At 48.0% G+C, this 19905-nt stretch overlaps 1 protein-coding gene across 1 annotated transcript in view; it reads left to right on the top strand.

The window, feature by feature from the left end:
• The window catches only part of TOX2 (TOX high mobility group box family member 2), a 149658-nt gene that overhangs the window by 57755 nt on the left and 71998 nt on the right, over positions 1–19905 (top strand). Inside the window, 1 exon segment of the mRNA XM_039563563.1 lies at positions 1319–1384. Within this exon segment, the coding sequence (XP_039419497.1) occupies positions 1319–1384 (66 nt within the window).

The following is a 19905-nucleotide window of genomic DNA, read 5'->3' as shown; positions in this document are numbered from 1 at the left end:
GCACAGGAATCCTCTCGCACCCTGCTGCAGGTATCTCTTAATGAGGGCCACAATACCTGCTCCAATTTTGCAGCTTTTAATTGGTTTGCTCTGCTGTGCCAGAGGACAGTTTGGCAATTAGAGGATGTCTGAGGCCAAGCAGAGCCCTGTTACCCCCACTTGGCTTTACGAACTCTGCTGACTTTAATAGCTAATCCTGTAGCTCTCCGAGAAATGGAAGTGTAATTAATTGTCTAGGCTGAAATTCTTCACCTGGTTTTATTTAGATTTCACTTTTATTGCTCTTAATATGGCCACTTTCTGTTAAGGCATAACTGGAATCAGCTTCATATCAGAGAGTGAGAGAACAGGCGAGGGGTGAGCGATCTCCAATTCATCATGCTTCTGGTAAGGGCAGGAGGCTTGGCTCTTCTCCTTGTTAAGTGCAAGGTGTCACTCACAGCTGGTACCTCCATCCTCATCTCGGGAGTGTTTTATGGCACAGCCCATTTTTATTGCCATAATTAATTTGTGAACTCAGCCTTGAGGCCTGCCCCAGCCGTACTTCGAGCCGGAGACAATCCTGGAGGGCTTTTTTCCTTCCTTTGGAATCAGAGTAAAGGAAAAGCTCCTCTTGTAGCTAATTAGTGAGAAGAGTTGTAGTTCTCCATGGGGCTTTTGTGGCCTGGTAAGTGGATTAGCAGCTGGGAACTGGCTGTGGAGACACAGGAGGATGGGCCGTGCTCAGGCTGCCTGGCCCAGCCATGGAGCAGGGTCCTGGCAGAGCAGGCAGGAGAACAGGAGATGAGGGGATGGATGTGTCAGGAGGGGCAATCAGGCTTTGCACAGAGACCCCTCCTGAATGCTCCAGAGTGATGCTGCATTGCTGCAGTAGCTTTGCTTTGGTGTTGAGGGTAATGCAGAGGTCTCTAAGAGGATTGCATGGGACCTGCCCAAGTCCTGGACATTTCCTTTGCTGGAAGTTGGCTTTTAATATCTGATTGATGGTCTAGTAGGAATTTTAGCAACAGCTTCTTTAGGGTGATCTTTGCTGCAGCGTACATCTGTGGGTTCACACATTTGATTTATTTGCTTGAATTGGAGTGGTTCATTCTTTATTTCACTGAAAAGATCCCATATCCATGCTATGCTAGCATGTCCCATTGCAATAACTGGGATGGTGGTGTGCTCATACACGCTCCAAAGTGTTAAAACAGCAGCTCAGGATTTTCCTCTGGGAATTCTGGCTCTCAACATGAAGAGCCAGGAAGGCATTTGGGATGCACAGGAGCGAGCTGTGCAGATGGCATTTCATTAACTCTTTCTTTTGCCTTTCTAGTTTGATGGGGAGAACATGTACATGGGGATGAATGACAACGCCCAGGAGTTTCTATCGGCCAATCAGGTAAGTGTTGTTTTGCTGGGGTGAGATTTTTAGGGGGACTTAGGCACAAATTCCAGGAGCTCTCTGTGAATCTGTCCTCCTAGGATATCAGGAGGGCCCATGGAGGAGGTCAGAGCCCAGCTGCTGCTGAGGAGCAGTGGATGCACTTGGTAGAAGGAGTGGGATGCACATCCATCCGGGTGCTGCCTGCCACTGGAGCCTGGCTCTGCTGAAGAGCTTTGCTGAAAAGCTTTGCTGAAAAGCTTTGCCTCAGCATCCCTCACTCAAAATGAAGGAACATTTGGTGTTTCTGGATGCAGTGAAGTTTCCAAGTATTGTGTGGAGTTCAGGTGTCTCCTCCCTTCATGTGGAGTATTTCCTGTAGCTAAATAGATTAACAGTTAGGGGAGAAAAAGGAATCAAAGGGTTCCTGTTTTGGAGCTAGAAACCCACGTGTGGGGGACCAGAATAGAAGTGTTCCTGTCTTGCAGGCGCCTGAGCCTTCTCTGGGCTTGGATACACATGGAAAAGACATGGAGTGGGGCCCTAAACCTGTGTATGGGCTGGAACATGATCTTTAAGGTGATCTTCCAACCCAATTCTGTGATTATATAAAGTTAAGCCCGTGTTTAGGTCCTTCTGGGACAGGAGGACTTCAGCACATGCTTTTCTGTCCCCCTGCCCTGGAGATGAGAGATGGTCCCTGTGCATCCCTCAGTGCTGGCCTGGCATGGTTAGAGGTGCTGCACCCTCAGCACGAAGCACCTCATCACGTGCAGCCTTGTGAGGGAAGGTGACAGTTCCTTGCTCACACATTCCAGCATCCCATTTTTGGTTGTGTTGGGCTGCTTTGTTGACCACAGACACACCCCCGTGGGCCACCCCCTGGGGTTTGGGTCATCACTATGGATTACAAGGGTAGTGAGTCACGAACGGTACTCCAGTAGCAGCAGGGGTTAAACTCCACCCATGTTACGCTGGGAATGGGATGAAATCCTGTAGTTTGCCTCCTTGAAGCATGGCAGTGCATTGGCTCATTGCTCAGGAGAGTTGCTCCTGCCTTGGCTCTGGAAGCTGGCACTGGAAGCCGTCGCCACCATGGCATGGGGAGAGGTTGTTCTTGTGTGAGGAGCATTTCCAGGGTGGGGTAGGAACAGCAAACTTCGTGCTATTGAGTGATTCAGCAGAAACAAATACATGTTCAGCCAACAACGGCAGGGGGTTGATCATTAGAGCCAGGAATTGCCAGAGGGTGAGTAAATATGGGAAGGAATGGGGTGATCCCCAGCCAGGGCTCAGCCCTGTCCCCCCCAGGCTGTGCAGAGCCACAGGTGGTGGATGCTCACAGGGCAGTTGGTGTAGGTACTTTGCCTTTAAAAACCCCCAAGGGACAAGGATTTGACAGCCTCGCTGGGAAGAGTTGGCAGTGCTGGCAGAGGGACCAGCCACAGTCCCTGGCCATGATGTGCCAGCAGGATCAGGCTGGATTTGGGCACAGCCATGGCCAGCATGAGCCATTTGTGTTTCCTTCTTAGCACCTATCTCATCCCATTTCCCTCACGGCTGGGCACGGGAGGGAAGTCAGAAGGGATGCTCTGGGGTTTGCTGCACCTCAAGGAGGAAAGCAGGGATTACCATGTGGTGGAGGATTCATGTACTGAGTGTGATCCCAGAGAAAGATCAACCAAACCAGCTTAGATCCCTGTGACCTGGGCAATTGGAGTTTACTCTTCATTTGCTCTCTGTTCACTTGCTGACCTTTATTTCCTATTTTGGAGTAACAGTTAAGGACGGAAAGGGAGGAACCCCCCACTGCAGGGATGGCTTTGTGCTCAGGGGCTGCTCTGATGCTTTCTGCACCAGCAAAAGCACTATAGGGAGTAACATGCAAGATAAATGGGGAACTTTGCCTTGTTTTGCATCCCCAGTTCCCTCCCTGTGCTGGTGTGGGGCAGTCAGAGAAGAGCTGGGAGTGGGACCAAGGAGTACAAGGGTGCAAGGTGGCATCTGGGGCTCTGTGGGAGGCTGCAGTGACTCCCCATAACCTCATCTGGTGTTCCAAGAGTGTAACTGGAAGGGAAGGTGAGGATCCCAGTTCATGGCCTGCAGGGATGCCAGCAGGGGTTCACACCCAGCATGAGCTTTGGCCGAGGAGGATGGGGAGCAGCTTCCTCCTCACCCTCCTTCATCCTCATCTCCCTTTATTTACCTGCACATCAGCATTTGTTTACTGGTTTTACAGCCCCAGCCACGACTTCAGTACTAATGACACAACTCTGTTATTTAAATGGGGGTTCCAGATGGCTTTTTATTGTTTGCTAAACCTGTTGTAACCCAAAGGAGTACATTAAACAGCAGGAGGGGAGTTTCACAATCTCACCTCAGAGGCTGCTGAGCCACCAGATACCTTTACAGCTCATGTGGGATGTCCAACAGCCCTCGGGTTCCATCAGGACAAAGGCAAATCTTACACACTCAGGACTGGAACCATCACACTGCAGTAGATGAGCCTGGTGGGTTGGGGTTTTTTCTCCATCATGATCCTGCAGCTCCCTGGCAGCAGCTTTGTCTCAGCTCCTTGTCTGGTATTTGATCCTAAGGAAGTTCTTCTGTTCAGCCTGGGGGAGAGAAGGCTCTGGGGAGAGCTCCGAGCCCCTGCCAGTGCCTAAAGATCTGGCAGTGCCTCCAGGAGAGCTGGAGAGGGACTTGGGACAAGGGTCTGGAGTGCCAGGACAAGGGCAATGTCTTCCCACTGCCAGAGGGCAGGGTTAGATGGGATATTGGGAAGGAATTGTTCCCTGGGAGGGTGGGGAGGCCCTGGCACAGGGTGCCCAGAGAAGCTGTGGCTGCCTCTGGATCCCTGGCAGCGTCCAAAGCCAGGTTGGACGGGGCTTGGAGCAGCCTGGAATAGTGGAAGGTGTCCCTGCCATGGCAGGGGTGGGATGAGATGATCTTTAAGGTCCCTTCCAACCCAAACTTTTCTAGGTTTCTGCAGTTTCTCACGGCAGAGTGTGGTAAAGCCAGGATCAGGGTTCACTTGCCTCTCTCCTTCATTATTCCCTGCCCAGCTGCCAGCTTTGGGGGAAAAAAGAAACAAAACCCCACAATAAAACCCTTATAAAACCCCCACAAAACACCCTCCAAAGCATGTGGAAGCTAGGTGAGCTGCTCCTTCCCTTCATCCTCCTTGTTGGGATGGCTTTTGTGCCATGGCTGCAGCTGCTGTCATCCCAGAGGGGATGGACTCAGCTGAGGACAAAATGCAGAAATAAGGGAGCCTAAAACATAATGAGAGCACTGACAGCTCACGCCAGCACAACCTGCTTGGGGAAAATAATTCCTCTTGTTCCATCAAATAGGAGGGACATTTGACCCCAGAAGTGAGTCAAATGTGAAATGTAATTCAACCTCCAACAGAGGCCAGAGTATAAATGCAAGCTGACATCTGATCAAACCATCACGGACATTTGACCCCCAAGATGAGTGAGGCATCTCTTGTGTCTCATGGAGTCAGCAGAATATCATTCCTCACCCCTGTCAATTTTCCTTCTTTCTTTCCCGCCCCCTTCCCCAAACAAAGGCAAGGAATTAAGTAATGCAAAAAATCCCAAGGAATACACAGATACAAAGTGCTCTGAAAGATGAGTAAAAATGCAGTGGTGCTGGTAAAAGAAATAAAAACACCTGCAAAATCAGTAGGAAAAGATATTTATTAAGGTCTTTGTGATAAGGAGAGTAACACCAGGAAAGGGAAAGGCTGGGCAATTCCTGAACAGGAATGAGGTTGGTTTTATTTGGCATCGAGACTCTTGCACTTGCAGGAAGAGTCCATGGGTGCTTTAGAAACATGGATTAACTACAACTGGGAATCTCCTGTAAGAAGGTATCATCATCCCATGTTCTGGGTGAAGAAATGCAGGAGCTGCCGTCTCAGGGAGCTGGGGTGATGTGAGGAGGTTGTGGGGACTGCCAGGCCCTGGCATGGCTTTGGGGACCGCTGTTCCTTGGCTTTTGGGAGCAGGGATGTGATTCTGTGCCTGGTCAGTGTAGGGACATTATGGAAAGCCTTAGGGAGGGGTGTTTGCTGCATTTCCCCACCCTCCGTGAGTATCTCTGGCTGCTGGCAGGGCAACAGGCAGCTCGAAGGAGGAAAGAGCTGATTATTTGTTGTAGGTTACGGGCGGGTTCGGTCGGGACGGAGACGGAGAGATCTCTATAGGCAGGTCTTGGGACACAGTCGGTTTATTGTAAAAGGCTTTGGTATAGGGGCACTGCTCAGAGCTGCCAGACTCAGCTCGGAGCAGGCCCAAGAGAGCAAGAGAGTAAACGGGTGAGAGAGAGAGAGAGAGAGAGTAAGAGCAAGAGTGGAGTGGAATGGAAGTAAGGAAAGGAATCTCTGAAGTCCTGGTTACAATACAATAAATCATCTTCTGTACTGAATATTCTAATTGTCACTAACCAATCTAATACAAGATACAAATCCTATAGCATTTACATACAGCCTATAAGAGTTCTTATATTACCATAGAGTGTTACATCTTAACTTCTAAAAACTACTCTTTGGACCCCTTCTGCTGAGCTAGTAGGGTCTGCTCTGACCCTTGGACCTGCCTGCAAGCAGAGGGTATTGTTCAATCAAGAGGGGATTACCTTCAGTCGGCCATACCATTGTTTTCTAGTTGTTCAGTAACTAAGACTTGGTATTTCAAAAGTGGCTTTCATTTCGATGTTGCTTATAGTTTTCATATTCCCAAAATCTTTTGTCAGGCAATCATATTTATAAGGCTTTCCTGTTTCATCTTCCCCAACATTTGTCACTGGACAGTTTGGATCCTGTGCTCTGCCTAATCCCAGGAGATCTCAGTGCATGGCTTATTCCAGCTGAGCAACCAGCCCATTTCTGTCCCAACAAGCTAATTTGTGTGACTCCTCATGGAAAGGCTGTTCAACATCAGTGCAGTTTGTTCAGACCAGGGAGAGCTGCATCAGTAGCTCTTTGCTTTTGGAAATGAGGGCACAGACAGGAGCCACTGCTCTACTGGTAAGAGTTGAAAACCTGAGAGTTCAACTGAAAATAGGAGAGTTAAATTGACAAAGTTATTTGCACATCATTTGCTTCCCCTGATGCTATTCCTGTGTGTTGCTCTTGCTGGCAGGCTCATGCTGCCCATCTGTGTACCAAAAATGTCAGGTCTTGGCTGCCAGGTTTGCACAGCAGCACTGAGCAACCTGGTCTAGTGGAAGGTGTCCCTGCCCATGGCAGGGGTGTGGAACTGGATGGTTTTTAAGATCCAACACAAACCATTCCAGGATTCTACAGCTGAAAAAGCAGGATGCCTGGAGAAGCTGTGGCTGCCCCTGGATCCCTGGAAGTGTCCAAGGCCAGGCTGGATGGGGCTTGGAGCCACCTGGGATAGGGGAAGTTGTCCCTGCCCACAGCAGAGGTGGAATGGGATGTGCTTTAAGGTCCCTTCCCATCCACCCATTCTGGGATTCTATGACTGAAAAAGGCAGGATTTCAGCCAGTGCTGGTGAGACACGTGCTGCAGATGACAGCAGGTGTCTCACCTCCTATGTAGAGCAACACAAGGGACTTCAACTTGGGGTCTGGGCATTAGGATGACACTGGGTAACTTGTGGATGGCGCTGTTTACACTTACACTGCCAAGAAAGCAGATCCATGGGCAGGGATGTGTTTCTGTGGGGCAGGATAGGTGTAAAATAGAAGGTGGATTTCCCCTGGCTGTGTGTGAATCGAGGAGCCCCGCTGGGCATAGGGGTTTTGCTGACACCCCAAGGGAGATGCAGTTAAGAGAGATGATATTTGTCCTGTGCACACACATCCACAGCATCTGTCTCCAGCCGTGCCCCTGTACAAACCTGTGTGGGGTTAGCCACGGCCGGCCCTTCCCGTAAGTAAAACCTTATAAAATGAAGGTCTTGTTGCCTTTGTAAAATTACAGCTCAGGCCTGTTACTTTGGCTAGAAAAGGACTGTGAAAAAGTCCGTGAGAACAAAAACAATTCGTTTTTACTGATGAGAATGTAGTATCAACAGAAGCAAGAAAGTTAAACAGTGGAAGGAGAAAACAGCAACATATCTGCACCTGTTATTTTTCTGAATGCTTGAGTGCTTATGCTATAGGTAGCCAATGGTAGTATGTTGTAGTTAGCAAGAGCCAGTGAGTCTGTTGTAATAGTTTAGCAGCCAATGAATCTGTAACACAAATGATAACCTACAAAAAGTGCATAAAAGAGGCTGCTTTGTTCAATAAAATGGTTTTTTGGCCCTTGAAAGAGGCACTGTCTGTGTGTGTCGTGACCGCCCCAACAGCGACATTCCCGCACACATGGGATCCATCTGCAGATGTCCCCACGTGCCTGGATGTATATAAATCAACATTTATCTACTGTATCTATTGCCCTTTATCTCTCTGCCTCCGTATATCTCCAAGCTGGGGTCTGTATTAGCCATAATAGATACAGTGAGTCACTGATCTGGTGGGTCAAATGGTCAGGGCTCTTTGATCAGCCGTCAGGATCCATTACTACTGGGGCCTCCGGTGGGGCTGGAATTACAACTTACATTTGACTCATTTCTGGGGTCAAAACGTCCCTCTTATTTGATCGAATGACAGAAATTGTGTAATTTGTATATATCCCTGAGCCATATGTGCTCTGAGTGCCACTCTAATGTGTTTTATAAAGGCACAGCTGTCTTGGTGACTTATTTAAAATGGGATTTTGAAGTAGTGTTCTTGCCGTTTAATGTCCTCATTCAGGGTTACACAAGGTTTATCAAATAATAAATAACATTTAGAACATTGCTTTTAACATAACAATGGCTTTGCTGGTTATAAGGAACTGGGCGATCCAATAAAGGTGTGTTTGGTAAATAAGTGATAATGCAGAAAGCAAGGATAGGATAATTAGAAATTAATTATGTGCAGGAAGCTATGGATACCTTCCTCATGTTCTGCTGAGGCTCCAGATGAGACAGAGCTCCTCTTGGCAGCCTCTGCTATAAAATATGCCTTCAACCCCTGTCATAATACTGGCAGACGTGTTGTCCTCCCACCCATCTTGACTGAATCACAGAAAAATGTCAACACTTGATAAAATAAACCTGGGGCTGGGGCAGATCAATGTGAGTGCAGGAGTTCCCCATCCCTGCTGGGGATCACGGGGCCAGAACACAGTGACTGAAGTGGCCATAGAGCCCTGGGCAAAGTGAGGGTAATTGGGTGCTGCTAATGAAGGTGAGGGTCACCCTGCCCTCATTCTTGCTCCTTCCTCCAGAGAAGGAAGCTGTAAAATGGAACCAAGGTGGTCTCTGGTTTGCTGTCAATCGGTGGTGGGGCTGCTGTGGCACTGACAGTGAAGTAACAACATGCAATTACTCAGGTGTGAGATGTTCTTATGGCAGTTGGTCCCTGACCGACCAGATGAGTGAATTTGGAAGAGTTTCCAGCACTTTGTTTGTCCCACAAAGTGCAGTAGGTTGCTCACAGTCACCAGAGCCACTGCCTTGAGCCCAGGATTGCTCCACAAGAAAGGCAGGAAGAACCCAGGAGATCGTACACATGGCTGAGCAATTCCTTAGGGCAGGCCTTCTCTTGAGTGCTACTGTAGGGTCTGCACAGGAAATTAGAGCCCATGGTGAGGTTATTCTTTGTGCAATTTCCACTCAAGCCCTCTAATGAACTTTGGTGTTTCTAGTTAATCCTTTACACACAAAGAAACTTGTTTTAACTTTCACGGAGACACAGAATGGATTGGGATGAAGGCACCCTTAAAAGTCATCTAATTCAAACCCTCTGCAAGGAGCAGGGACATCTCCAATCAGATCAGGTTGCTCAGGGCCCTGTCCAAGCTGACCTTGGATGCTCCCAGGAATGGGACATCCACAGCTTCTCTGGGCAACCTGTGCCAGTGTTTCACCACCCTGTGAGGGAGTAACTGAGCAGAGCGGGTTTGGGCTCTCCATATTCTGTCGATTTTTGGCCTGATCTGTGGATCACAGGAACAGATGATATGAGAAGTTGTTCAGTGTTAAAGAAAGTCACTTATGTAAGTGAAGGTTTTAAAAAAGGGGCAATATGGTCTCCTTTTCTAAGGGGGCATGGAGAGCTCTGGTGCTCCTGAATCTCTGAAAGCAGTCTTGTGGTCTTTACTCTCTTGTACCTGTGCAGAATCTTGGTCTCTTCCAATCTGCAAATAATCTGTATTTTCGAAGCCTGGAATTGGCCCCAACAGGGGCAGAGCAGACCTGAAAGCAAATAGCTGATGACTCCCCAATGCCTTTACAATGATATATTGCAAATACTGCAAGAACATGGAGCTACATGTGTATAAAAGACCCCTGGTGAAGAGAAGAGAGAGGTTTGTATAGACTCTGAGTTGAAAGAGGATGACACAGAGTTTGGGAGTGTGCACTGCAGGCCCCCATGCTAAGATACAGATTTTGCTCTTTCCCTGCTGTTCTTTGAGTAATACTGTATAATTTCATATGTTGTGCTGGAGAAGAAAAAATAGAGGGGAGACATTGATACATCCTAAATGCCTTTCTCAGCAGACGACTCAGGAAGAATCTCATGTACTATTTTAGAATGAACAATAGAGTGTTACATGTCATTTATTATATTCAGCAGCTAATGGAAACCCTTCCAGGCGGGGTTTGGGGATTGAGCACAACCACAGCTGATGATCCAGGCTTGTGAATTTTGCATGAACTCCTGCGTGACAGTGGAATTTTTGAAAGGTGCAGTCAGGAAGCGATTCCTGCAGCTTAGTCATAGCAAGAGAAGGTTTTACTGCTGGTGCAAGGCTGGCTATAGTGTTTACATAAAATAATAATAAAAAACCCTTTGGTATTACAAGCAGAATGAACATCATCTTTAACCCTTGGTCTCATGGGACTCCTACGTTTTAGCAATAGAGTGTTTGAAAAACAGCCACCAAGCATCCCAGTGCGAAAAACTAACGCAATTCAGCCATTCTAGACCAAAATGGATGGTGTCTGCTTCTGTTGCATTCACTCTGGGAAAAAAAAGGGAAAAAGAAATAGCATCTTAAGCAGCTGAAGACACCTGTCAGGTGGCACGGAGCATCTGGTAGAGATGGCAAACACTGAAACTGTTGAATTTCATGTGTAGATATTTCATCAAGGAGATTGCTGATAGGTTTAGGTTTAGGGGCAAAGGCAGGAGGGCGAAGGAGATCTTCAGGTGCACTGGAGGACACACACCACCCTTGGCAGCCTGAGGGCTGGGCACAGCACTCACCACTCTCCAAGGTCTCCCTGGAGACCACAGCCAGCTCTGGCCAGTCCCAGCAGTTACCTTTCCTTGTCTTTCCCATGTCTTTCCAAGGTTTTCCAGGATATGAATCAGCTCAGAGACTATTTTGACCCAGTGCTAAAGAGTGTTTGTATTAAGCAGCACATCTGGTTGTAGCCCTTGTTCTGTGAGGTGTGGGATCAAAACGTGCCTGAGGATCTTCAGCCAGATCTGGGATTTCTTTTGCAGTGAAAAAGTCTATAAACAGTGAAACATTTAAAAATTAATAATAAAAAAGCCAGTCTGCGCAGAAGATTGGCCCAGGGCCGGAGGCAGCAGAGCTGCAGCTGGGGAGGTGGTGGGAACCCAGGGGCTGGCAGAGAAGGAGCAGCAGGATGATGTCCATCCCCCCGAGAAACAGCTGCTGCTGCATCTTGATCTGAAGGTTTACATATAGAAAATACTGATACCAACATGAGTTCTGATAGAGGACTGGACATGGGTGGTCCTTGATGCCAAAATGCCATCGTGCCCACCAGTGGGGCTGAAGGAAAGGTGTATCCCAGATCCCAGAAATGCTCCCTGTGTGCTGGAGGCTGAAGGAGATGGAGTAACTGGGACTGCTTCAGAGCACCATGGGGCGCAGCTGAGGTCCAGTCAGACTGAACAGGATCTGCTGGCGTGCAGGGTGACTCCTGTGGCATGAGGACACATGCTGGCTGTCCAGCAATGCTGCTGGGCTTGTAAAGCCAATGGCTCATAAAAGAGCAGCAAATGACAGAGGAAGGCAGTGTGCTTTAGCCGAGAAAGTGTCACTTTATCAAGGATTTCCCATGTGCTCAGCACTGCTGTAAAGGGACTGCACATGGTGTAAAGAGAGCCACTGATGGTCAGCATGGCCCAGGGCAAGGTCCTGCACAGGGGACAACCTGGAGCAGCTCTGGAAGGAGCAGATCCCCTTTAAAGCACAGCTCTCAGGTTAATATGGTGCTTATGTGTGCTTTAAACCCTCACTGGGGCCCCTCTGGTCAGCTCCTGCTGCTCCTGGGCTGGTCTGGAGTGGTGGCAGTCACTTCAGCCAAAGGCAATCCTGGAGCTTTTATCCACAAGCTGCTTGTGCCTTCGGATCCTCCAGCTCCTTGTGCTGAGCTACTTCCTCGGCACGTGTCTCCCGAATTCCCTGCTGTGACAGGGAGCCACGTCTGTGCATGCCAAGGGTTGATGCTGAGCTCTGCCAGTGCAGCCCTATCGCTCTCGGGGAGCTGTGATGGGCAAGGATTTCCTCCTGTGTCCTGTTGCAGGGAGTTGGGTTTGGCTCCTGCAGGGGCTGGTTTGCTGCTCTAATGGACCTCTGGGGAGTCACTCTGGATAACTCTGTTTATTTGTGGAAATGCAGCTCCGTGGGCCACAGCAGTGTGGATGAAAATACCCAGCCCATTGCTCTTGGGATTTCCTTTCCCAACTGATTGATTACTTCTTCCCTCCTCATCGGAGACCCAGCCCGAGCCGGTGTTTGGGTCTGCTGTCACAACACGGTGATTAACGGAGGAGCCACTTACTTCCAGCAGGAAAATGTTATTTTCCACCTCAGCATTTGGATGACGGCCTGGGCAGAAAGGAAAGCCCCTCTGTTGCCTTGGCTGAGGACAGAACGAGCCCTTCTCTGTGTCAGCTCTGAGGCTGCCCTGGGCACATGCAGGGTTGGGCTCCATTCCAGCCCCATGAGAGCAGGACCAGCAGCAGAGCATCTGTATCCAAAATAGAGTGGCCAGCAGGATTAGGGAAGTGGTTGTCCCCTGTGCTGGCACTGCTGAGGCACCTCGAGTGCTGTGTCCAGTTCTGGGCCTCTCACGACAACAAAGACATTGAGGGGCTGGAGCATGTCCAGAAAAAGGGAACGGAGCTGGGAAGGGGCTGGAGCACCAGGAGTGACTGAGGGAGCTGGGAAAGGGGCTCAGCCTGGAGCAAAGGAGGCTCAGGGGGGGCCTTGTGGCTCTGCACAACTCCCTGACAGGAGGGGACAGCCAGGTGTGGGTCAGGCTTTTCCAGGCAAATATCAATAGAACAAGAGAAAATGACCTCATATTGTGCCATGGGAGATTTAGATTGGATATCAGGAGGAATTTCTTCACTGAAAGGGTTGTCAGATGTTGGAGTGGGCTGCCCAGTGAGGTATTGGAGCCCTCATCCCTGAAGGTGTCCAAGGAACACCTGGCCATGGCACTCAGCGCTCTGGGCTGGGTGACAAGGTGGCAATTGGTCACAGGCTGGACTTGGATATTGGAGGGCTGTTCCAACCTGATTGACTCCATGATATCAGGGCTCTGCAGGCACTGGAGGATGATGAGGGCTGTGTATCCCAAGTGCAGCCATCCAGCTCCTTTTGCTCAGAGCCAGGCGTTCACTCCGACCTCTCCTCGCTTGTGAGGTTGGGCAGAGCAGGGACCTGAGTGGGCTGGGAAGAGAATGCCACCAGTCCCTTGTGGTTCTGCTCCTCTGGGGAAGGCTTAGATCTCTCCCTCTCAGGGGACACACCAGGCCAGGCTGGTCAGAGCCATGGTGGGAACCACAAATCAGAGGCATTTGGGAAGCTTTGCCAGGGAGGTGAGCTCTGGCACAGGACCCAGCTGAAGGCTGCCTGTCACAGCAGCTCCACGAGCTCCACGTTTGGTCCATGCTCCCATCACCTGTTTGGCACTTCTGCCAAGGACTGTGCGGGGTCTCACCCATCACTGACACCACTTCTGTGATCAGCAGCCTCTGAGCCAGCCTGAATTAAATTTATCTCAAACTAGCAAATCCATCAGCTGCCATCAGAAGTGCCAGCCCTGGTGCTGTCTAGCTCAGGTATATATATCTGTGTACACTGGAAAGGGCAAAATATGACTTGGCTTTTATTACTTTAATTAAAACATGAGCGAAGAGTATGAGATTCATATTAAATTGTATTTTCCTGGCTGCTGTGGGAAGGAGCTAACTGATCTGATTACCATGAAGATTACAAACTATCAAAGTGAAAAAGAGCTTTTTGCAAGTATTTCATATTAAACCTTCAAACATAACACTTTAAGAATAATTATAGTTGTATTACTGGAAAATGATTCATGAATTCTGAATAAATATAAGACCCTTAAAGGGAAATGTTCCAAGACCACAGTTTTCATTCCAATCTGATGAAATTTAGTATCATTTTGCAGCTGTAGAATAGAACGAAAAAAAATATGTACATAGGCTGTATTGAATATGTGTCAGACTAAACTAATGAGATTTTTTACATCAACTCTGAGCATGAAAGCAGACAAATGGAATAGCCATCCTCATTTTCTATAATAGAAAGCATCTAAAGGGAAGGCAGAAAGGATCTTACTGCTCACAAGTCTTTATTCCACCCTTGATTGTTAAATAATATATTTTAAGTTCTCATATCTCGCCCGCAGAATGTTTGAACTGACACTAATGGGTATATAAGAGAAAAGAGTGAGCTCTTAAAAAAAAAAGTGAGGAAGGGCTAGGATTGGGAATTTTATTAGTATTCCCAGTGGGCTGTAATAAAGATACTTTTCACACAATACAGTGAATGTTTACAGCAGACAGTTTAGTTTCCTTCCAACAATTATGAGAGAAATTGAATCTCAGGAAATGTTAGTTTTCACTAAAATTAGACATAACAATAAAGATACCCCTGAAAGTTTATTAACGAGGGGAAAAAAAAAAAAAAAAGAAAAGCCATCAGTCTCTGGAAGACAATTTAGCAAATTTATTTTAAGAATTCCAGATGACTTCTAAACAAAACCACACACCTACGTAGCTCTGAGCGCTCAGGCTCCCCATGGGAGCTGCTTTTCTCTTGAGAAGCTTTTTTCCCCAGGCTTCTTGAATTCCTAGTGCATTTTGGGGGCAAATACCCAAAAGGTGCTTGTTTCCAGCCTGGATCCAGCTGGAGGACGATGCCCATCACTTCTGCAAGTAGATGGGGCACCAGGTAGCAGCAGATCATGTTTTTTGGGTACAAGTCAGGGTGCTGCAAGCCTGGGAACCCACACTGGTATTGAGAGCAAGTTATTGGGTGCTTGAATGCAACTTCAAGAACAATCTGACTGTGCTCAGGCAGAGATGCTGGTGATGCAGAAAAAAATAAATAAATAAAAAAGGAAAGGAAAGCTGCTCTGTAAAGTGCAGGAAACACTGGAGTGCTCTGAGCAGCTCATGTGATGGTGTTTAATTTTTGAAACACCACGAGTGGAATATGCAGTGGAATTCTGCCTGTCCTGATTTCCAGACTTCTGCATTGAGGAGTGCTGCAATACCCCTGTTAGAGACACCTGCCTTCCTCTCCTTTTGTCCATGCAATCCTCCATTTCTGACTTCTTTCTCGCTCTGTTTCAGTCTGGAAAGAGATTCCTGTTATTTGCTACCAAGAATAGGGATGGGAGGAGAAGTGGTGAAAGCTGATGCAGCTTAGCTTGCAGACATTACTTCTCTAGTAATTTTCCTCAGAAGGATCTGTCCCATTTTGATGCTTTTTGGTGACACCAAGTGGGACTCGAGGTGCCCAGTTTGGTACTAGAATTGGCAATAGAAGCACTTGGCTCTGAGTCATCCCAGTTTATGGAAATATCTAGGCCTTGTGTGGGCTTGGATTTGACAGATAGCAGCTGCAGCCCTTGAGTACGCTGGGAAAACGTGAATTTTTACCACGGGGTTGATGTTTTGGCTTTGTTATGTGCAGCCCTGTTTTGCTCAGAGCCTCCCCCTCCTCTCCATCAGCATCCCTGCCTCTCATTTTGACTCTTCCACTTCTGTCTGTTCCCCTTGGAACAGTTCAGGTTCTACCTGGTGTGTGTCTAAACCAGTGAAAATAACAGAAAAACCTCTCCAGCTGCTCAGTGAATGGAGGGTTTCAGTTGCTTTGGCCTCTGGAGAGCTGGGGCTGGTTTTCTCTTCCCGCCTCATGCCTTGTGTGTTGGGTTGGGCGTTGTGGTCGTGTGGTGATGGTTGGGCTGGTGCTGATGTGAGCCCTCTTGCACCTTCTTTTCCTCTGCAAAGCCATTCCCTGTGTCCACAAATGTTGTCCATGGCCTCTAGAGCTGCCAGTGCCCGTGCTGGAGTTGGTCCCAGATACAGGCTCCTGGCTGTGAGCAGCAGATTGATGCCCTGGCTGTCCTTCTAGATGGACAGTTGTCATTACTTTGGGGAGACATTGCTATTTTGATTATTAAGGTGGCTGTTTTCCTTTTTGCCTTCCTCCTGAAAGGATGGCTCCTACTCTCACTGCTCATTTTGTCCAGTTTGCTTAATGCTTTAGAAGGAATTTGATGAGTATCTGATTTAGGACATAGATGAGCCTCTCACAGCCATGTGTGTGTTCCTGCCTTTTTTTAGATACCACAGATAAGCCTGGTTTTATTAAAGAAAAAAAAAGTTGTTAAAATTGTTAAAGATAAAATCTGTTTGTTTCCCAAAATTCACATATTGGAGGTTTAAGGCTGAGATTTTCACGCCTACACTGGGGAGTTGGATACTTGGCCATGCACCATGTTCCAGTTCTAACAGTTCTGTCACGAGTCTCTTGGTGCTTCCTGCTTTCCCTAACAGCCCCAGCACCTTTGTGCTCCTGTGACATGACAGCTTCTGCTTCGGATAAGGGAGGAAAAGAACAAAATTCTTGGAGCTGTGGTTGTGGAGGAAGAGTCATAATTGTGGCTCTCAGGAGCTCAGTAAATGCGAAGGAGGTAGAGAGACATCCTGTGTGATTATCATGGAATGCTTTGGGTGGGAAGGGACCTTAAAGTTCATATGGTTCCAACTCCCTGCCATGGGCAGGGACACCTTCCACTATCCCAGGCTGCTCCAAGCCCCGTCCAGCCTGGCCTTGGGCACTGCCAGGAATGGGGCAGCCACAGCTTCTCTTACCTTGACATCCCATGGACTGGGAGTAGTGGGTTCAGGGGCTATGGTCAGTCAAAGGTTGGGCTTGATGATCTTGGAGGTCTTTTCCAACCTCAGTGATTCTGTGATTCTGTGACTGGCACGTTGCTGAGTTCTGTATATTTAGGATCTGCAAGGAGTGCGACATCCCAATCCCATGGGAAATCTGTCATAGACCTCCCTTGGCCAACCAAACACCATCACTGCCATTGAACTGGGTTGATGCTCTCTCTGTCCCACCTCAGGGTTTGCTTTGGCAGAGCTGACTCAGCAGTATTTGGCTTTGGCACATCTCCCGCATGCTGGAGCCAGATTCTGGGGCTGAGGGTCTTTGGGAAAATGTGGGAAGCTGATTTATCACCCCGGTGATTGCAGTTAATTTCCTTTCCCCGTTTCGGCAGCTTCCTGGCAGCCTGAAATGTTTGGCAGTGGATGGATGGGTGAAGAATTTCAAGCTGCTCTTGGGGGTAAAGAGTAGAGAAGGGAGGGAAGGATGTGGCATTTTACAAAGCTGTGGTGCATTCTTAATTTTAATAAAATAAATATAAAGAAAGGTAAGCAGCACCTCAGCTGCTGAGGCAACAGGCGCTTAAGAAGGACTGAATAAATACATAAAACATATTTGCTGAAGGCATTTGTTGTTGGAAGTTTAAACATTAAACATGCCTCCTTCGTCTGATACCATAATAAAGCAGGGATGTTCAAAGAGCCATTAGCGGTGCTCTGACTACAGCTTTACATCTTCACTCATGTACCAAAGAACCTGCATTACATCAGCAATGCCTCCATGAGTTTTGCCCCCAGAAGGGAGGGATTTCAATGTGGGCTCAGGCTTTTTTGTGGTGCATTTCCCTCTTCCTATTGATCAATGTGGCTGTTTTGGTATTGTTTCCCTTGTAAAGTGCTGGGGCAGGTCCACGGGAGGCAGCAGCTCTGCCTTTGTCCCGCTGTCCCCAGGCTCAGTAAGTGCTGGCTCGGGGCCTGATGAGACAAATAAACAGGTTTGTGTATTTAGGTTTTTAAATTACAGGCTAAGGAGGAACACAGATACTCGATCTATTAAGAAATAACTAGGTGGGTGATTCAGTACCATTTGTGTAAATGGCACTAACTCTGGTCTGCCTGCACAATTTATTAATACTTCACGGGAGGAAAAAAAAAAAAATTATTTTAATCTCATAATGGATGATGAGCTGTGAAATTGCTTCTGCAGCAGCTGGGCACCCTGGGGGAGGTGCTAGATTGCACCACATTATGCAAGCCATCCCCACATCCCTGCCTTCCTCGTGCTAATCACACACATCAAATCTGGGTGATGGGGAGGGGGGGACACTGCTTCTGCTGGGCTTGATGGCTTTTTGATTTCTTAGTAGCTACAGTTTTCTTGTCAATTTGCTTTGGGGTCCCAAGCCTGGCTTGGGAAGAGCGAGGCCCCAAATCTGAGTGGCTTTGTGGTGATGCTTTGTGCTTCAAAGGTGCTGGTAGAGGAAATAACAAGAAATGTAGCAAAAGTACCGGGTCTGGTCCAGTGGGTGAAGATTTAATCCGGCTGATAGCCACACTTTGAAGGGAAGGGTACCAAGAGCTGTTACTGCTCTTTGCTCTGCCTTCATAGGACTGGGACCATGAGCAGAACCAACATCCTGAGTGCTGTGGAGCCTCCACACTAAAAGCAGAGCCTGGGGTTAAGTGCTTTGGTTCTCTGTGGGAAGATGGTGCAAGGGGAGCAAACCAAGGGGTAGTGTGGGGCATTTAGGAAAAAATGTAATTGTCCCTTTAGGTCCAGCATGGGATTGTCAGTGTTGGCTTCACAGGCGTGTGGTGGTGTGCTCTTGGTTGTGTCTCTGGTGTCTTCCCACAGCACTCCCAGTGTGCCCTGGGTGGTGAGGGCCACGCAGGGCTTCTTTGGGAAATGTCTCTTTGCAGATGAAAGAAAAACACCAAACAGGGTATATTTTGGGGTAAAAGAAGTCTGGCTTGCAGCTGGGTTGTGTTGCCATTGTGGCTTTGCTGGGGGATCTTGCTGCAGACCACAACGCCCCAGAGCAGAGGATGGCTGTGAATGCCACGTGCCACTAGCAGGACATGTCTTTTGAGATGAAACTTTGGAAAATGCGGTGCAAACAAATCTTCCGTGCAAAGCATGGCACAAAGGCTTTGTTTAATCCTTTAACTCCACTCCTTCAGTTTGGAGCACAAGGGAAATACTCTAAGACAAAATCTCAGAGGGAGCAAGCGTGGTACAGAGTGTAGTTTCCTTCCTGCTCTGGGTCCTTCTGGCTCAGCTGAAGCCAGGTTGAATTAATTTCTTAGAGTGCTTTTTGCTAATTCTTCCTTGCCTGCGCCTGTTTTTGGGCTGCCTTATCTCTTGACCTGCTTACAGTGCATTATACACCATTGTGTAACATACCCTGGGCTCAACACTCTCCACCAAATCCATCCAGCCCTACAATGGATTGCTGTGAGTGCACTGAGCTCATTATGCAAGTTCAGTATGCCACGAGACAAAAAAAGACAATTATGTAAAACCTGTACTCAAATAATTCCCTGAAATGCATGACGTTCTTGAGTAGAATATGATATTCCTTGTATTCACTTCCAGGCGAGATCCTAGGGAAGAAAAGAAATGGATTTATATTTGTGTGGCCTAGTCAGTCTAATTTTAGATCCCATTGGCTGCTGTCTCACTGGATGTACAGAGCCTTTAATACATTTTAAAACCAGGCAAAAATCATTATAAACAATTTTAAGGAGGCTGATTGTGAGGCAGATGACAGAGGCTGCTCTTTGCCAACGTGGAGCAGAGCTTGCACGTCTCCTGGCTTTCCCTGGAGCGTTGCCACGTTTGCTCTGAGAGACTGGAGAAGAACAGCCACGAAAACACGCAGTGAAAGGAAACAGTTCCCTTGTCAGCGTGGGTAGATAAGGAAAAAACAGGTGAAGTGAGCTGCTACTCTGGGTCATCCAGGAGCAACTGTGCATCAAACGTGTCCCATAGCCCTGGCCCTGCATGTGGAGACACAACAAAGGGTTTTCAGGAGCCCTGGTTATCACTGATGTTTGTGTAAACCAATACTGAATTCTTCTGAAAACACTGTCAGCAGGAATTGAGCCTTAATATCCCATCTGGATGGGGCTTGGAGCAGCCTGGTCTAGTGGAAGGTGTCCCTGCCTGTGGAAGGGAGTAGAACTGGATGAGCTTTAAGGTCCCTCCCAACCCAAATTTTCCGTGATTCCACGATCTGCTTGCTTGGGAGTTGAAGGTCTTTGCTGCAGGGACATGGAGTTGCCATGCAGAGGAGGTACCTGGTGGCATGAGAAGGTGGCTCTGCAGGAA

Source organism: Corvus cornix, chromosome 20, assembly GCF_000738735.6.
Source record: "Corvus cornix cornix isolate S_Up_H32 chromosome 20, ASM73873v5, whole genome shotgun sequence".
Taxonomy (NCBI): domain Eukaryota; kingdom Metazoa; phylum Chordata; class Aves; order Passeriformes; family Corvidae; genus Corvus; species Corvus cornix.
The sequence above is the reverse complement of the archived record's forward strand: the minus strand, read 5'-3'. Positions and strand labels throughout refer to the sequence as shown.